Source organism: Maniola jurtina, chromosome 18 (genome assembly GCF_905333055.1).
Source record: "Maniola jurtina chromosome 18, ilManJurt1.1, whole genome shotgun sequence".
Taxonomy (NCBI): domain Eukaryota; kingdom Metazoa; phylum Arthropoda; class Insecta; order Lepidoptera; family Nymphalidae; genus Maniola; species Maniola jurtina.
Genome location: NC_060046.1, coordinates 382,394 through 400,830, shown reverse-complemented (window position 1 = coordinate 400,830; position 18,437 = coordinate 382,394). Strand labels below are relative to the sequence as shown.

Here is an 18,437-nt window from a genome sequence, read left to right as displayed (position 1 = left end):
AGTATATTTGGATAAAGGGCAAAGGTAAGCACCACGAACTTAGAGAAACTAGATAGGTAGATGCCCGAAGGATGTTTGTATCCGAAAGAGCCAAGCGCCTATTTCATTTTCATTCCTTTCTCAACACTATACTATTCTCACCAAAAGATGGTAAGTTGGCTCTGTAAGGAATACATCCACCTTTGTAAATTCAAATTCAAATTCAAATGTTTTATTCAAAGTAGGTACAAATGTACACTTTTTGAACGTCATAAATAAAATAATACTATCAGAAAATATTACGTCGTTTTTAGCTAACTATATTTCACGTATTCTCTATATCGTGTGCCATAAATTATTTATCCATCTACCATCTTTCCTCTTTCTAAATACAAACAATCAATTCTTTCCCCTGTCGAAGTCTGTTGGCTCACTGATGCGTGGAAATTGAAACTAGTGATTGCGCGTTATCATCATCACTAATGACTCGCGTGACATCATCATAGGAAAAAAATGGTTGGTTTATTGCACGAAATACACACACGAAACGTTTTGCGTCATCATTCCGCATACGCATGGCTAAGGTTTGGATTTTTGGAATACTCTTCCGCGATCTGTGTTTCCCACCAATTACAATCCGGGTATCTTTAAAATCAGAGTAGGCATCTTCTAGGTAAACGCGTCCCATCTTAGGCCACATCATCACTTTCCATCAGGTGTGTGTACGATCAAGCGCTTGCCTACAATGAATAAAAATAAAAAATATGTGGCATCTAGTTATTTTAAGTCCATGGTAGAACAGATAAGTTACGAAATTATTCTAATTTCGGGAATTTCACAAACGGTTTTGCCTTCAACAACCTCTAGCGCCTAATTATGTGAAATTATTCCACATGTAAATATTCAACTCAACCTACGCAAATATTATTTAAACAAACTTTTATATTCTCTTTATAGTAATTTTTTACCATTTTGCTAAAGAATCTCTTTACATTATTCGCCGTGGCGGCCATCTTTGTTTTTCATTTCCTGAGGATATGAAGTAATTTTACAATTTTCGTTGTACAAACTCTCTTTTCCACTGTATTCCCGGATTTCATAATTTGTAGTTCTCATAATGAAGTGGTTAGTGTTCTTTGAAAAAGATTTTTCGTTGAGCAAATGGGAGCTGTTTTTAGTATTTTAATATACCTACGGGGTGCGCCCGTAAGTCCAGATTTTTAGTAGCCTAGGTAAAGTACTAGATATAGCTACAACTTCTTTCTGTTTTTAAGAGTTTCGTAGAAGATTTTGATTTCACTTGATGATATTTAAAATAAGAGCGGTTTCAGATTAGCGTTTACTTTGCGCATATATAAGTTCGTTTTTGTAAGCGCGTATATGCACGTCTTTTGCCACAATTGTAGGAGCGTAGCTCGTATGAAATAGACGAACAGTTTCTACTTCAGAATCCATTGTTATTGACTGACACCCTGGATACCCTGGTTGGACTGAAGCGTGAAATGTAGCGAAGATCTAAGCAAGTGTAAAACGCGTAAAAAAAAACACGTAAGCATAACATCTATTGTACTCCTCAATCTATGCAAATAAATGAAATGAAATGAAATAGAGTATATTAGGACTTTCCCTCAACAAAGGGTCTAGACATAGTATATTTAGAGTCTGTGTGAATATTTTAACTAAAAAAAAAAGATTAACACCAATTTTCAATCAATCACTCAATTTTACTATTCATATAATTTTCATTTTTTTATGTTTTTAATGAAAAGAGGTCTTACGTTCAGCGCACATTACGACAAGTGCGTGTGAGCTAACTTTTTTTCTTCTTACATGTAAGCCTCATTATAATGGCCTTCAGTAAATAGCTATAACGTATTTTATTTACTGAAGGGAAGTTAAATGTTAGTCGCGAGCAAAGTTTTACTGAACTTTACTTAAAGATGTCTTAAATTTACTGAGAATACACAGATAAACAAACAAGTTTTAGGGGAAATAATAAAATATTGGTACTGATTCTGATTATAGCTAAATTTTCGAGTATTTGCATTTTTTTCTAACTAATGTAATTTTAAAAGGACAGACAGTATATACCTAACAGTTTCAAATTTAATTTAGAACTGTTAAACCTTTTGACTTTAGATGCCAGTCGTGAGCCTATTGTATTGTAGAATGCATTATTTAGTCTTTAATTTATTTATTTAATTCATCTTCTATCCTTTATTAGCAATATGAAAAAGAAAAAGATGCAGATACTCTAAATTTAGTTTAGAGAAAAACATCAAAATATGTTTATATTTATTAATTAGTGTTGCATGTTCAATTTAAAAAAAAGCAGATTTTTACACAGGTACTTACATGTAAGAAGAATGATATTAATTAATTATTTATTATCTAACAATAAATTGTTCTAGGAACAAAATAAAAACAACTTATCACCCATCCGATTGGTGAGAATGACTACATTATCGTAAACTCATTATTAATTTATAATATTTATTTACAACAATTCAAAGTATTTACAACGCTTCGTGATATAAACTTTATCATTATTCTACAAATTACGTATGTATGTCCCGTCCCGTCTTTTGCTTATTTACAAAACTGGCAATTTACAGAGTTTACTCGATAATTAACATAAACGGCTAAGGTTCATCGACCACGACGGGCGACTTTTTGTAGCGACACAGCTGCGCAGATCTTGAACGCGATTCTGAGGTTGAAGTCTACTTTGCTTAGACTTAAGTTTCAAGAAAAGCGAGACAGATGTATGCCAGCGGTATAACACTGTCTCGTTTTAACGGTGTCTTAAGTCTAAGCAAAGTCAAAGTGCCTTAAGCGCAACACACACGATACAGAATAGGGAGCAAAGTTATACGGGCTAACGACACATTGCGACGTTTTCGAAGCTGTATCGCTACTCTGTCGTTGCAAAATATCGCGGTGGTCGATCACCCTAAATAACAAATTGTACCACCCTCGCAGACTAAAGACTAAACGACCAGTCAGAGCACAATCGACCCCATTACGCTATCTCGCAGATTTAAATCGATAATATACCAAAGACTCGAGTAGAAATATGTCAAATTGACTGTACTACAACTTAAGTAGGGTTGCTGTGCCAACTTTTAACATGTTTTCTGTACCAAAAAAATTAGGCTACGCCCGTCAAAATACATTTTTGATTACGACAAAGTACGCACTATACTTTCTACAATTTAGTACGACTCTGGCATTTATCGTTTTGATATGACGTTCAACAAAATCCCCAAAACAAAATGCAGTATCAAAAACGTTTTCAGTTATTTCAATTGATTGATTACATTTTAAGCAAAAGTGTAACGGAAATGAAGTCGTAAGATCGTTAGTCGCTGCTTGTAAAAGTATTGTGTGTGCTTTGACCTAAAACCATTTCTATTGCCAAACATCCACTGCCAATATAAATTGCAGAAGTTAGCTCTGGTGAGTCACTCGTATAGTGGAAAGAAATCTTATTGCGGAAATTACATTTTAATGCAGAAAACTTGCAGAAATTGACAATTATATTGGATAACTTATGCAAGGAAACTTGCCAGTGGACACTTTGCTTATGATTTGTTAATAACAACACGTTATAAAAAGGCATAACGCGTATATGTGGGTTCAATAAAACTACAGAGCGAGTTGCGTAAAGATATTCGCTATGCGTAAAAGAATACGTAAACCACATAGTCCGCTATACGTAGAAGAATACGTAAACCATGTATGATTTACCTAAAGTAACTACCTAATCATATTAGGTTTGGCCGATCTGAAGTTCGTAATCTGCGGGGTATAGGTAGTAATAATATTTTGTTATTAAAAATTCATTATTTATTTTACAAAAACATTGTAAATCATAATAATATTATTGGTAATAAAATCACATTTTAATACCATGACTGGAATTACTTGTTCGGAATGTTATTAACTATAGACTAGAATAAAATTCGTTACGTAAGTAACTTTAAATAATAAATTTCACTATTTTAAATAATCAATTTCATCATTTTGAACAATAAATTTCATCTGATTCTAAGTTATTCACAACTGATTCATCAATTATTTAGGTGTTCACCGATAAATGAAAAAGTATGAAATTATTCAAAACTTCGATGATATTTTGAAATTCTTTGAAATCAAAATGACTCGTCATTAATGTAACTAACTGCTTTAGGATATACATTTTTTTTTGTAATACAGAAACAGTTCAAGGTGAGTATTTGAATAGATGTACACTAAATTAACTCCGAAAAGTCTGCATCGTTAAAATCTTAAGCTCCGACGGTCTTCAATTAATGTTCGTCAAGATCGCGAGGGAAAATGATTTGCACCTCAATAGTACACGACAGGTCGAGATGGCTATCGGGGTGGGGTTCCCGGGTTCAATAATTCCTGGCAGGGGTAATTTGGGAATTTAATTTGTGACTGCAACTCAGATAATCTCTGTATGTATGCCACAGGGGACAAAATTACAAAATAAATAAAATAATATTTCTGAAAAGTAGTTATGCTTATCATGAATGGAATTTTTAATGTTTTTACTATAAATGCTGTTCTCTGGTCATATCGAGATCAAAATTAACTTTGAAAAGTGTTTTGCAAAAGCTCTCCTGTCACAAGATAGAATAGGAAAACGTTGGCTTTTTAAACGCTGTTAGATTTTAAGACGCAATAAACTTTCTGTAAATGTAAACTGTGTTTAATATGTGTTGGATCAACAAACAAAACAAACTCCGGCTCGCAGCAAGCTTAGGTCGCTTCCATCTTAGACTGCATCATCACTTACCATCAGGCGAGATCGCAATCATGGGCTCACTTGCGTATGTATGTAAAAAGAAAGAATAAGAAAACTGTGTTGTTCATATCTCAAGCAGGCAGCTTTTACCCGACTACGGTAAAGCCAAAAGGAAGGGTTATGATTTAGCAGTCTAGTTTTGCTATTGTATCGAGTGGCATATCAAATGAAAGAGGAAAAAAATCTGAGTTCATAAATACAAATACACGCAGGGACAGTAAAACAATTTTATACATTTCATCGGTTTTAGTGTTGTTTAACTTTATACTTAAAAAATAAAATAACAAAGGTAGTAAATTCAATCGCAATATGACCCGAAGAACTGTCATCAATGAGGATGAATAGAGCGAATGTTAACGGCTAACTTTAACAGACTTATACAAGAACTTATGGTATCAACAGTCGCGCGGCTCAGGGCGATCATCTGCAGGCCATGGACGACAGGAGGTAGGTGAGCGCCGCGCAGCTCAGCTGGGAGGTGAGGTACGAGGACGCGCGGTTGCTGGTCTGCATCGCCGCTGGGTGCTCTCCTGGAAACAAGCTTGGTGATGGAATAGAGCCAGGCCTCGCATTTTTAGGGTTCCGTAGTTAATTATGAGCATCATATTTTGGATGTGTGAAATATCATTTCTTTTGAACCGTGAAAGAAAAACCCAAAAAAATCTTCTTTTGTTTTGTCACTGCTTATAAACTATTTTATAAATCGTTGTTTCCTGTATTTCTTGTTATGTTGTAAATACAGTATATGGTACATAATATGTATAATGAAATTTCATATTCTTAACTAGTTCAGTTTTTGAGATAGCCCCCGTAACAAAAATAGTCAAAAAGTCAATTATCAATATTTGATTTGGGGTCAACGTAACTAAATATCAAAATTTCAGAATTGCAACCTATTTACTCTAAGAGCTAGAGACCTATGACATGTTTCGCACAGACAGACGGACGGACAGACAGGCAGCTGAGTGACATTAATAGGGCTCCGTTTTTCACTTTGGGTACGGAACCCTAAAAACAAGCTTGTTAACTTGACAAAAGTAAGCTTTTTTTAAGTTTTAAAATCGAAACATCTACAACTGAGAACAATACATCTCAAAAAACCTGAAATATTGTAGATGCCAAATATCTCAAAAGTGAAGTAGAACATAAAACAATAGAGAATTTGTAAGAGCTACTATTAAAGTCTAACGCTAAAGTTGTGTACAAGTACGAACTAAGTTCACAAAGAGGTGCAAACCTCACCACATTGTTTTGTATTCAACAATAGTTCACTGTAGTTGTATTATGCAGTAATTTGATACAAATTGAAGAGAAACGTGAAGTGTAATGCAAGCGTTAACTGCCTGAGGTGCTTTGCGCGTTTAAACAGTATACAAGCAGTATGCACGTGTATGAGTTCATTATTAAAATTTAGGAAACGGCGAATTTGCACGAAGCAGTTTCCCGTTTACAACAAAATCTACTACATTAGTTTCCATCAGAATGGCCATACATACATACATACACAGTACTAAAGTGTAGCTTTAAGTTGCTATAAATTATTACTTTTGCGGAACTCCATAATATGCAAGGAACCACAAGCTTAATTTTTTATAATCCGCCGAAACAGACAAATGTATCGTATCACACACAACATGCGATATTTACTGCCCGCCCTCCCACTACTAAAGGAGCAGGATAACCAAATAAAACCAAATAGTACATGTCACATGCTGCATGTTGTTCCCTACAGATTTATTTGCCTTTTTCAGCGGATTGTAGCAAATTAAGCTTTTGATTCTTTGTATATCATGGACTTCCAGAATGTAACGCCTCCTTCTATACAATAGGCATTCCGAACCAGTGGTAGATGCTTTTGACGATTCGAAAGAACTTGTAAAAGTCTAATTGAATAAAAACATTTTGAATTTGAATTTGAATTTGAATAGATATTTTGGTGATCAAATAAGGATATAAGAGAAACAAAAAGATTATGAAGCCATTGCCTATAATTTGAATAAACCTCATACCGTTTAACACATGAACGGAGACAGATGCAGGATGCGCGTTGTTGGGAACGCAGGTGTAGTTCCCGGAGTCAGTCAGCGCGGCCTTGGTGACCAGCAGCTTGCTGGTGGTGCCGCCTTCCGTCTTCTCCGTCTCGAGGCTGATGCCTCCCCGAGGAGAGTCGAAGTCTACCACTGCACTGCCGTGGTACCTGATGGGCAAAAGCATTTATTTCATTTACAAGACACAATCCTAAAACATAGTCATGATCAAACCGCCGGCTCACTACAGAGCACGGGTCTCCTCTCAGAATGAGAACGGGGTTGGCCATAGTCTACTACGCTGGTCAAGTACGAATTAGCAGACTTCACACACATTTGAATACATTATGGAGGACTCTGCGGTGTGTAGGTTTCCTCACGATGTTTTCCATAGACAGACAGACAGATAGACAACAAAGTGATCCTATAAGGGTTCCGTTTTTCCTTTTGAGGTACGGGACCCTAAAAACCTTATCCTTAGGATAATTAATTAGAAACATCATATTATGTGTGACATAATCTTATAAATTGACTGATTTAATAAATGCAGCGCATTTTTGATTTAAAAAAAATGTCACTATTTAACAATGGCTCAATATAAAATAGAGGTAGAAGAAAAGAATTAAAACTTCAAAAGAATTAAATGAAACTAAGGATAAGAACAATAACAATAGTAATTAAAATTAATTCAAAAATAGTTCGACTTAGAATAGCGAGAAATATTAAAATTAAAAAAAAAAAACAAATAGGATGAAAACTGAAAACAATTTTCAGAAATATAAAATTGAAATAAAAATTAAGAAGTAAAGATTATAAATTTTATAATAATTTTATAAAACTTAGTCCTCAAAGGAATAAGAATTCACAAAAAATTTAATATTTCTAAATGTTCAATCAAACTTTAATCTGATGATGACAATTGTAAATTAAAAATCTATAACACCCCCGACAAGTGAAGGCCTAGAAAAGAGCTAATAACTTTCAAACGGCTGAACCGATTTTCTTGGATTATAGCTAAGAAGTAAGAACACTCTCGATCAAGCCACCTTTCAAACAACAAAAAAACTAAATTAAATCGGTTCATTAATTTAGGAGCTACGATGCCACAGACAGATACACAGATACACACGTCAAACTTATAACACCCCTCCTTTTGGGTCGGGGGTTAATAAATATTAGAAAGTGTATTCAACTCAAATATTAATATTTTCCTAAAGGGATTTGTAGCAAGCTTGTCGTGAACTTCCATAACGCTTTATAAATACAAATTGGCTTCGAGTAATCTATCTCGGGTCAATCTCCTGGGAAAGTAACGCTGTCTTGATTCACATCGAATTTAATCAAAAAAAGCAAGGTCCCAGGATCGCCAGACCTTACTTATTTTCTGAGAAACAAAATGTGTGACTAACGTAACCTTTTTTTTTGTGGGGAAATCCTCATGGATACCACTGCGGCCGGGGAGGCACATACATACAAAAATAAACACTCAAGCTTTAAAGCGAGTAATATTTTTAAGTTAATTTAGCTTTGCCAGCTGATGACCTATGAATTAGCTGTCGGTACAAGCTAGCATATTATATGCGTAAGTTAATAGTCACTAACACTACTCTATCCCACACATTTTAGTTTTTCAGAAAATAAGTAAGGTCTGGCGGTTCTGGGATCCTGCCCCACATCGTCTTGATTCACATCGAATTTAATCAAAAGAAAAATAGGAGAAAGCTGCGAAAACAGCAAATTCAATTTATAATATTTGACTTCCGTCTTTTATGTGTACCGAATTTAAGGTCACAAAATGTTCTCCATTGAAAACGAGGATCAAAGCGGGCGCTTCCTGGAGATTGCTTTGTAAAAACCTGCTTATCTAGTTGGAGATTGGATATTGTTTTATATAGAGTGACTCAATATTGCTGTGGCGTTATCAACAACGCAAAGTACCTCGAATACTTTGATCGAATACTCGGGTTTAATGAAATAGCGTTAACCAAAGCGTTAACCAATACATATTTCAAATAACAGTCTTTGAAGATTAGACCCCGAGCTAATCATAAGTTAGTAGTAAATTATTTTGACGATTCAAAAGCTCTTGTAAAAGTTTACTTAATTAAAAATATATTCTATTCTATTCTATAACTATATTAAAAGTTATAGCCTAGTGGTTAAAATTTCGGTCTCCTGTTCGGAAGGTCTGGGGTTCAATCTCGGGCATCTCTAACTTTTCAGAGTTTTACTACTAAGTATCATTCGTCTCTTCATTATCATCAACCCATTGCTGGCTCACTACTGAGCACGGGCCTGCTCTCAGAATGAGAAGCGTTGGACTACAGTCTGGCCAATTGCGAATTGGCAGTCCCATAAGTTGCTTACAACTCAAAATTGTAAAATTAACACAATTTTCATTACATTTCATGCTTCAAGCATTCAATTCCAGAATACCTATGAGAGCTTCGAAAGTTGGATCCAGTCACAAATTGAAAGCTCGAACTTACCATAAAACAGAAGCACTCGAAGGCGGTGACGAGTGAACATTCACTGAGCACGTCAGAGATATCGTGCTGCCTTTCTTCACGTACACATCCTGCGAGCCCCATATAGTTGCAGCCGCCGCTGTAACAAGCGAAAACAAACCTTCACTCTTTTGAAATAGAACACAAATCCCTCCCGAATCATCCGACTTTTATAGACTAGTCAACCGTGAAGTCTCAAGATTCAAACGTACAATTCTGTCTACATTTGAACTTTGAGGCATGCTTTACACAGGTGAGACTCTTCAATTCATATAACGCACGTTCTTGGATTTTATCCAATCTATGGAGGAAGTGACTACTTCCGATGTGTTTTCTACCTTGCCAATATTCTAGAATCTAGATTATATCAATACCAGGCGTATGTTTTTAACATGCATGATGACGACACTAGTGTAATTAATGCCAGCTAATAAAAACCCAAGAATGCAAAAAATATGGGTAAAACATTAAAAAAATTATGTACTAGACACGTCCCATCTTAGGCCTATCATTATTATAATTTTCTATCAGAGTGATTGTGGTCAAACAGGTGCCTTTAATGAATAAAACAAAAAAAAAACAATATTATTGATCTTGTGTTTCATTGAAAAGGCAGACAAAATAAAATAGCTAAATTGTATTTCAATTTTTTTCATCATGAACGGTTCAATAGCTCAGTAGTCAAAGGAAAATGGAGTAAAATTCGAAAGGCCAGCGGTTCAAATCCCACCCCTTAACACTATTGTCGTACCTAGCACAAGCTTTACGCTTATTTGGAGGGAATGGAGAATGTGATTAACATGGCTTGTTCTTTCGTAAAAAAAAAAGACTTTAGAACCCAGTTAGCTTTAATGATTGCCAACCTCCGATAGGAGATGGCATTAGAAGAAGATGATTATTTGCCAGAGTTCTGTAAACATATTGTGTTGGTCTAGAATTATATAGAATATAGATTCAAAGATTTACACACAAATCTTGAATGGGAACCAAATGACGTTTGCTTGGAGGGTGTTACGAATAAACTTCTATTAATGAATGTCAGTCGCAGATGCCATCAGATCGATTCATGGATAACCTTTCAAAGCTAAAAATAAAAGGCCTGTCGAAACAAAAACGCTACGGGATCAAGGCGAAAAGGGTGCTAAGGAATAAAAGCATAAAGCTAGTAATTGAGGACTAATGAATAAACAAAACGTAGTAGAGGAATTGAGAGTACCTGAGGATCGGACCGGCGGCTGGGGCGCGGGAGTGAGGGACTCATCTGGAATTCACAAGACAACAGCTTAGGGAGGGGGAGGAATACAAAATAGAATATGGCCCTAATGGCTGTGCGCCAAAGGATGCATTGTTAACTAATTTGCTTGCAGTGAATATTACGCGTATAACCTAAGGCTTATATCTATAGAGTGCACTTTGACTTTGCTCAGACTTAAGACACTGTCAAAACGAGACAGCGTTATATCACTGGCATAAATCTGTCTCGTTTTAACTGAAACTTAAATCTAAGTGCGCTCTTTAGATTTCAACCTGAGAAAGGGCTCGCCATATTTGCTCTATCATGATCAACCCATTGCCGACCCACTACTGAGCACGAGTGCAGGTGCGGAACACATTATGACCCCTCTCAGAATGAGAAGGGTCATAATGTGCCACGATGACCTGTTATAAGTACGGTTTAGTACCACTGTACTTTTGATATAACATTTTGACACCTGGTCTGGTCTGGTGGGAGGCTTCGGCTGAATTACCGCGCTAACGACAAAGCCATGCTGTCAAACGATTTAGCGTACCGGTACGATGTCGTGTAGAAACAGATCAGGGATATGGGTTTTTATTGAAACTGTCATTATTCTTCCAAGACAGCCCACTTCCATCTTAAACTGCATCATCACTTACCATCAGGTGAGATCGCAGTTAAGGGCTAACTTGTCTCAAAATAAAAAAAGGATGGATTAGTACGGTAAACCGTACTTTTGACGTGACATTCGACACATACATACCTAGATCAAATATGGGCAGTCCTTTCTCAGATTGTATGCGTTATTTTATTGTAATTTATTTATTTAGTGCAATACAATTTTCATTTTTTTTCAATATAAAAACAATAAGAAATGTAAATTCTATTAAATTTCATCTGTAGGTAAGTTAGTTTAGGGTTTAGGCCATAGTCTATCAAGCTGACCTAGTGCGGATTGGCATACTTCACACACCTTTGCGAATATTATGGAGAACTCTAAGGCATACCTATAGGTTTTGAAGCAAACGATATTTAAGTGCTTAAAACGCACATTTCTCCGAAAAACAATGGTGCATGCCCAGGCCCTTTGGATACTTACCGTTCTCGCTAAATTGAATACGAATGAGAAAAAAATCAACATGAAAAATTTCATGTGCCAAATGTATAGTACTTTTTATCTTTCCCGTGCTAGTTTTTCATCTTGCTCGTTTGTTGTAATACGAGAGTCATTTATCAGAACACGCTCGACTACCAGAAATATATCAAGCGTGCCTCTCAAATTCTGCTCCAGCCAATTACAGCGCTTGTTATGCTGAAAAATGTTGGACGGCAGCGAAATGTAAAATATCATACGCAACTATAAGCTTTCTGATATCGGGTTTCGCCCACAGCGCTTTATTTGCTTTATTAGCTTATTAATTTTCTGAAATTCCAATATTTTCTACATTGTCAGCCAGACGACGACGTCAAACGAGTCCAGGCAGTCACTGGATTCCAAGCCATGGATGGAGCCAAGACCATGGCGTGTGGAAGTCCCTATAAGAAACCTATGTCCAGCGGTGGGCATAAGTTTGGAATGGTTGATATTGATTGACAAAGTTTCTCGTAAAGATATTATACAACCTAATTGTACCTTATTCGCGAATCGCGCTAAATTTATTCTCGGGTAAAAATATTATGTTAATTTCCCTAAAATACCTTCCATGTAATATGCCAGGGTTCGGAAAGTTTGTAGAAATTACTGAAGCCTGAAAATAAATTAGCATACGAACACTTTGGGTTGATCGTTGTTCGTTTTTTATTTTACATGTTATATGACGTCATAAGTGTGTGGAGTATAACGGAAATATCATTTGCATATTAGGTACACAAAATTCTATTTTATTTAAGTATTCATTTTAATATTATTAAGTACTTAGGCTCTTTGAGCAGAGGTCAGTCTAGATCTCTTTATTAAATAAGTATATAGAAGGGTATCTTCGTCACGTCTCAAGGTGAAGGCTATTCGAAATGCTCCAATCCTTTTTAGGGTTCCGCACCGAAGGGATATCGAATAAGCCTCCGCTGTCCGCCGGTTTATATACATCCGTCTGTCCATCCGTCTGTCCGTCCGTCTGTCAGCGGGTTCTATCTCATGAACCGTGGTAGAGTATTGTAAATTTCACAGAGTGTAGTATTTATATTGCCGCTAAACAACAAATAATAAAAAAATTCAAAATGGCCGTCATACCAAGTAAAATAAAAATAAAAATTAGGTAGTTCGCGACAGATCGAGATGGCAATCGGGGTGGGGACGCCCCGCACACCCCCAATGCCAACCCAGTGCGAGAAAGCGCCCCTGACACGATTGCCATCTTGACCTGTCGCGTACTAGGTACGGTTGGCCTCAGAATTCGACTAGCGATTCCGCGCAACTATTGTATCAAAAACCTGTCGCACTTATGACCTTTTTCTATAAACACGCCACACACACCTAACATATGTGCATAACCGTGCCACACGAATATGATCATTAAGGTGGTAAACGACTTACGGCCTTTGACTGTAGGTACATAGTGTTATATCTTGTGCGATGGTACGGGACCCTTCGGGTGCGAGCCCGAGGCGCACTTGACCGGGTTTTTGAAATTGTCCTCGAATCAAACATGCGACCTCGCCGGTCTCCCAGACCTCTATTACATTAGAATAACGATATTTGGATCCGTTATTTGTAATACATTCCTAGTTTGTAGGAAAAATAAAAAACCGATTACGTTACTTTGTTTGGTTAACTTTTTCAATTTTCGTATCCAACTTCGACAAAGCAAGTTATAATTTGATCGGTTTCTACGCGGTTTCGTACCAGAACGCTAAATCGTCTGACGGCATGGCTTTTGATGGTAGGGTGGTAACGAAGCCCCCCACCGGACCAGACCAGAGCCAATTTAGAAAATATAAATTCTCAAATTGCTCCTGCTAGGAATAGAACCCGCGTCTTTACCCCACCTTTTTGACGACCTCCATGACACAAGGAAGTCGTCAAAAAAGGTGGTAAAAATAATCTAAGCTCATCATTTTGGGAGGTCCAAAGTCCGAGGAAGGTCCAAAGCCGGGGCGGGTCTGCTAGTATTAAATAAACAGCATCTTAATCAATCTCAAGAATCAAGGAGAGTTATTTCCAAAATGAAGAGTTATTCAAACGATTCCCAAATTAAGCAGTCCCAAAAGACATTGAACAGTTGTACGAAGCTTAAATGTAAATTAAATATCTCTATCAAGTCACACTCAATAGCGTTCGACATTGGCTTAAGGTATTTTATTACCGACCAGCCAAGCGTGTGCCTCCAAGAAGGGATTACCTACAGGGCACTGAATTGTGTAACAGAATTATTTACAGATAGTGGATTATTTAGTAAAGTTTACAAACACTTTAACAATAACAAAATATCACGTCTCAATAACTGGACCGATTTGACTGAAATTTGGAATAAAGATAGGTACTTACTCTGAATTTTAACACAAACTACTCTTTATTCCGGAAAATCGAAGGGTTCTTGCGGGATTTTCTAAAATTTTTTTTGCACCATATATTTTTGTAAAGAATGGAAATCACTCTTATTTGTATTTTAAATATATGAAAACAATAATATCTAAACAATAATATCTAATACTATCTAGAATCTCATGGAGTAATTCCCTAGTATTATTATAATCTGATTAATTTTATTATAAAGCAGTTCTTATCAAAATATCCAATTAATTTTAACTCCACTAATTTAAAATACCTTAAAAGAGTTCAGTGCTAAAACTTTAGTGCCACATTTTGACTTAATTAAAGAGAGTAATTTTAATGAAGAGACCGCAAGCACTTATGAAAACCATCAACTTTTACCGGTGTCTTAAGTTGGGTCCTGTTCAATTATTCATCAAGAGTTAACTCTTAACTACCTAGTCTTAGCATACCTAACTCTCTATTTCGCAACTTCATAATATTTTTAACCCCCGACCCAAAAAGAGGGGTGTTATAAGTTTGACGTGTGTATCTGGGTATCTGTGTATCTGTCTGTGGCATCGTAGCTCCTAAACTAATGAACCGATTTTAATTTAGTTTTTTTTTTGAAAGGTGGCTTGATCGAGAGTGTTCTTAGCTATAATCCAACAAAATCGGTTTAGCCGTTTGAAAGTTATCAGCACTTTTCTAGTTACTGTAACCTTCACTTGTCGGGGTTGTTATAAATTTTTAATTTACACTTGTGACCTAATTGCCTAATAATATTTTTTTGCAGTCAAGCGCTACTTGACACGAAACAAAAATAAAATAATAAATCGTAAGTGCTCTTATGAAATGTGAGGAAAGTAATCTTCCACTCCCCCGTCGGCGCCCAACACGTGTAATGTGCTGATACAAAGTGACGACATTAGCCGCGCCTACGTACGTCGAGACATATTGCCCTAATCACAAGTTATTTGTACGAATTTTTAAGGAAAAAACATTTTTAGCGTTCCGTACCTCAAAAGGAAAAACGGAACCCTTATGGAATCTCTTTGTTGTCTGTCTATCTGTCTGGCCGTCTTTCCGTCTGTCCGGCTGTCCGTCTGTCGTGTAATTATGTCAAGAAAACCTATAGGGCACTTCCCGTTGACCAAGATTCATGAAATTTGGCAGGTAGGTAGGTAGGTAGGTAACACATGTAACGGAAAAAATCCGAAAACCGTGAATTTGTGGTTATATATCACAAAAAAATTGAAATGTCTTCATGAACAAATAATCAGTATTTTCAACTGTCAAAGATAACTATAGCAAATTGAGTATCATATGAAAGGGCTTTACCGGTACATTCCAAAACAAATTTTATTTATTTTTATGCATACCTAATAGTTTTTGATTTATCGTGCAAAATGTCGGAAAAATACCCGAGAACAGAACCCACTGACTCGCATTTGGCCGATTTGTTTAAATGTGTTATGTGCGTTTTAAGCAATTAAGTATCACTTTGCTTTAACTTGGTAGGAAAACATCGTGAGAAAACACGCACACATGAGATTTCTCTACAATATCCTCCAAGGTGTATGAAGTCTGCCAACCCGCACTTGGCCAGCATGTTAGACTAAGGCCAAACTTCTCAGTTATATGGGCAGAATCGCGGGAGAGTCCCACGCTACTTGCCCTTGGACTTGCCGATGGACGGATAGAGGACACTTAGTAATAATTTTTTTTTAAATATAACATCAATCACCTTCAACGCTCAACACGACGGCCATATTGATTTTGGGCTCGGTATTGATCTGGCACTCGTACACGCCCGCGTCCCGCGGCTGCACGTAGTCTATCTTGAGGTCCCAGTCGTCCGACGGCTCGGGGTGCAGCACGCTGAACCGCGCGTCGCCGGTGTACGTGAAGATGTGGGATGTCAGTATGTGCAGGTCTCGTTTCCTCATCCATGACACCTGCGACAAAAAATCGTTTAGTCTGCATCGGCTTCCTTTTGCAGGGTCTAACCGGAGCGCTAGCGAAAACGAAGACAGGTGATAGTACTGACGATAACTGATAAGCATCGATGTGTGATAAGGATACCACAAAAAAACATGTATTTTTTAAAAGTTCAAAATATTTTGCAAATAAACATCTGAATGACGCTAGAGGTCAACGAACGATGCGTAAGTAGGCCACTCGAAGTCAAGGCCGCGTCCTAGGTGAGTCATTGACTCAAATTTGCACGCTATACATTGCGGGTTCGAAAAATACTAAATCACTAAAACTACAAAATAAGGCAATTACTTCATTGGATTGTTATTAGGTAGTATAATAATAACGCTTAGTTTTTGCCAGCGTTGAAGCCAAAAGTTTTATAAAGTCCATACCGGTTGAACCAAATAATATTACTGTGTTACACTGACCGTATAGCATAAATCATGTCGAATATAACGCCGAAAAATTGTTCTAAATAGCCCCAGATAACCCTTTCCAACCTATGTCAGCACCTGCAGTATAAAATATCATTTTTCAACGTCGATCTCCCCGGCTTCGATACCCGGACCCGCTCCACTGCCCTCCATATTAATGGTGGAGGATCTACTACCCATTTCGGGGAAATAAATAGCTCTCTGACATGTCCCGCGATGCATTATAATGTTTTGTCCGGGATGAATTATCTGCCCTTTTTCGGGATTTGCCAAGGACATGTTTGGGTGTGATACTTAGTTTCAAATTTTGGGTAGCGTTGAAGGTTTACTAACTTTATGTGATTTGTACCTATTATTATCCTACTGAAATATCACCGGTATACATTTTCACTCACTACGAGAACCATGTTTTTTATTCTGAGAAATGTCGGAAAAAATACCCGAGTACGGAATCCTCGGTGCGCAAATCTGACTCGTACATGGCCGGATTTTATTCAGCATCTGTCGGTGGCATTGTATAGTGTTCAAACGAATATACCGATTTGATTGCGGTTTCTTTTATTCTAGCGTAAAATGTTAAATTTTACATTTGTACGAGGTTTTGCTGATGGTAATGATTGCCAATAGCTATCATAACCTTAGCTTACAGTAGGTAAAGTCAGTGGAAAAGCTTTTAAGAAACCCCAACCCATAGCTAAGTATGTTTATTTTTCACAATGCGCAAAACGGTTGCTTCTTCAAATCTAATAATGTAAGAAGGCAAAATATTCTCGTTCGCATTTAATCATCAAAATGGGATGCTGAGTTTGAGCAAAAAATCTTCCGCTTATCTGTTACTTAATTTTATTATTTTGAAGGGCTGTAAAGAGGCTGGATGCTCCATCTTACTTAATTACGACGCAGGCTTAGGCGGGCTCACTCTAATTACGTTGAAAAACAAAAACCCAACAAAGGCACGAATTTGTTCACTAATTTCTCCCGGGTCCTTAAATTAAAAAATATAATTTACGTTTTGGGGTATTAAATAAACGCTTATTGTTGGTATATTTTAATCAAAGGCAATCTCTTTAAGGGCCTGCATCCACAAGGGACTTTGTCCTCGGAGGACAGTAATCCCCGGAGCATAGATAAATTCATGTCCACCATGAACTTGCCACGGACTAATAAGTAATACACACAGTGTGTGATCATATTTATATTCGCCAGAAGCGGCTCTTGAGTTGAGTTGAAGAAAAGAAAATTATAGACTTGGGTGTAGATCAAACGTAATTAGGAGTAGCGTTTCACAGAAATAGTATAATTATAAAATTGTAATAATTATTGAAATAGAATGCGGATCGTTGACTCGCGGCGCGTGGTAGTCCAATTAACGACAGTCTCTCCGTCGCTCGCACCATACAAACGTAATTTGGCTCTCATCTAAATATATAAACAGAAAAGGTGACTAACTAACTGATCATCAACGTCCAGTTCAAACTACTGAGCGAATCGAGCTGAAATTTGGCATGCAGTTAGCTATTGATGATGTACACATCTGCTCAGAAAGGAATTTTGAAAATTTAATCTCTAAAGGGGTAAAAATAGATGTTTGAAATTTGTGTAGTCCACGCGGATGATGACGCGGGCATTAGCTAGTAAGAATATAAACTTATCAAACACAATGAAATGTAGACATGTTCTTAAAACTAATACCTATCAGATGTGTCTGCGGTTTTTTTTTAAATAAAATTAGCGAGTAAACGAGCAGGTGGGTTACCTGATGTAAAGTGATTACCGCCGCCCATGAACATTTGCAATACCTACCAGAGAAAGCTTGCCAGCCTGAATTCAAAAGAACTTGTAAAAGTCTAATTGAATAAAAATATTTTGAATTTGAATTTGAATTTAATAGTTAAGTATGGTTTGCCAGATTTTCGTAGAAATATCGAGTTTTAGAGTTACATGAGTTTAAAGATTTGTATGTAAATCTTTGAGCCTGTGTAACTTTAAAG

At 36.7% G+C, this 18,437-nt stretch overlaps 1 protein-coding gene across 1 annotated transcript in view; it reads right to left on the bottom strand.

Moving 5' to 3' along the window:
• Positions 1-5,052: 5,052 nt before the first annotated feature.
• Positions 5,053-18,437, bottom strand: part of LOC123874214 (hemicentin-2-like) — a 233,122-nt gene continuing 219,737 nt past the window's right edge. Inside the window, exons 4-8 of the mRNA XM_045919458.1 lie at positions 15,780-15,990; positions 10,543-10,587; positions 9,309-9,426; positions 6,802-6,989; positions 5,053-5,322 (exon numbers count right to left, since the gene is read on the bottom strand). Of these exons, the coding sequence (XP_045775414.1) occupies positions 5,213-5,322; positions 6,802-6,989; positions 9,309-9,426; positions 10,543-10,587; positions 15,780-15,990 (672 nt within the window). The 3' untranslated portion in view covers positions 5,053-5,212. The remainder of the gene's footprint in view (positions 5,323-6,801; positions 6,990-9,308; positions 9,427-10,542; positions 10,588-15,779; positions 15,991-18,437) is intronic.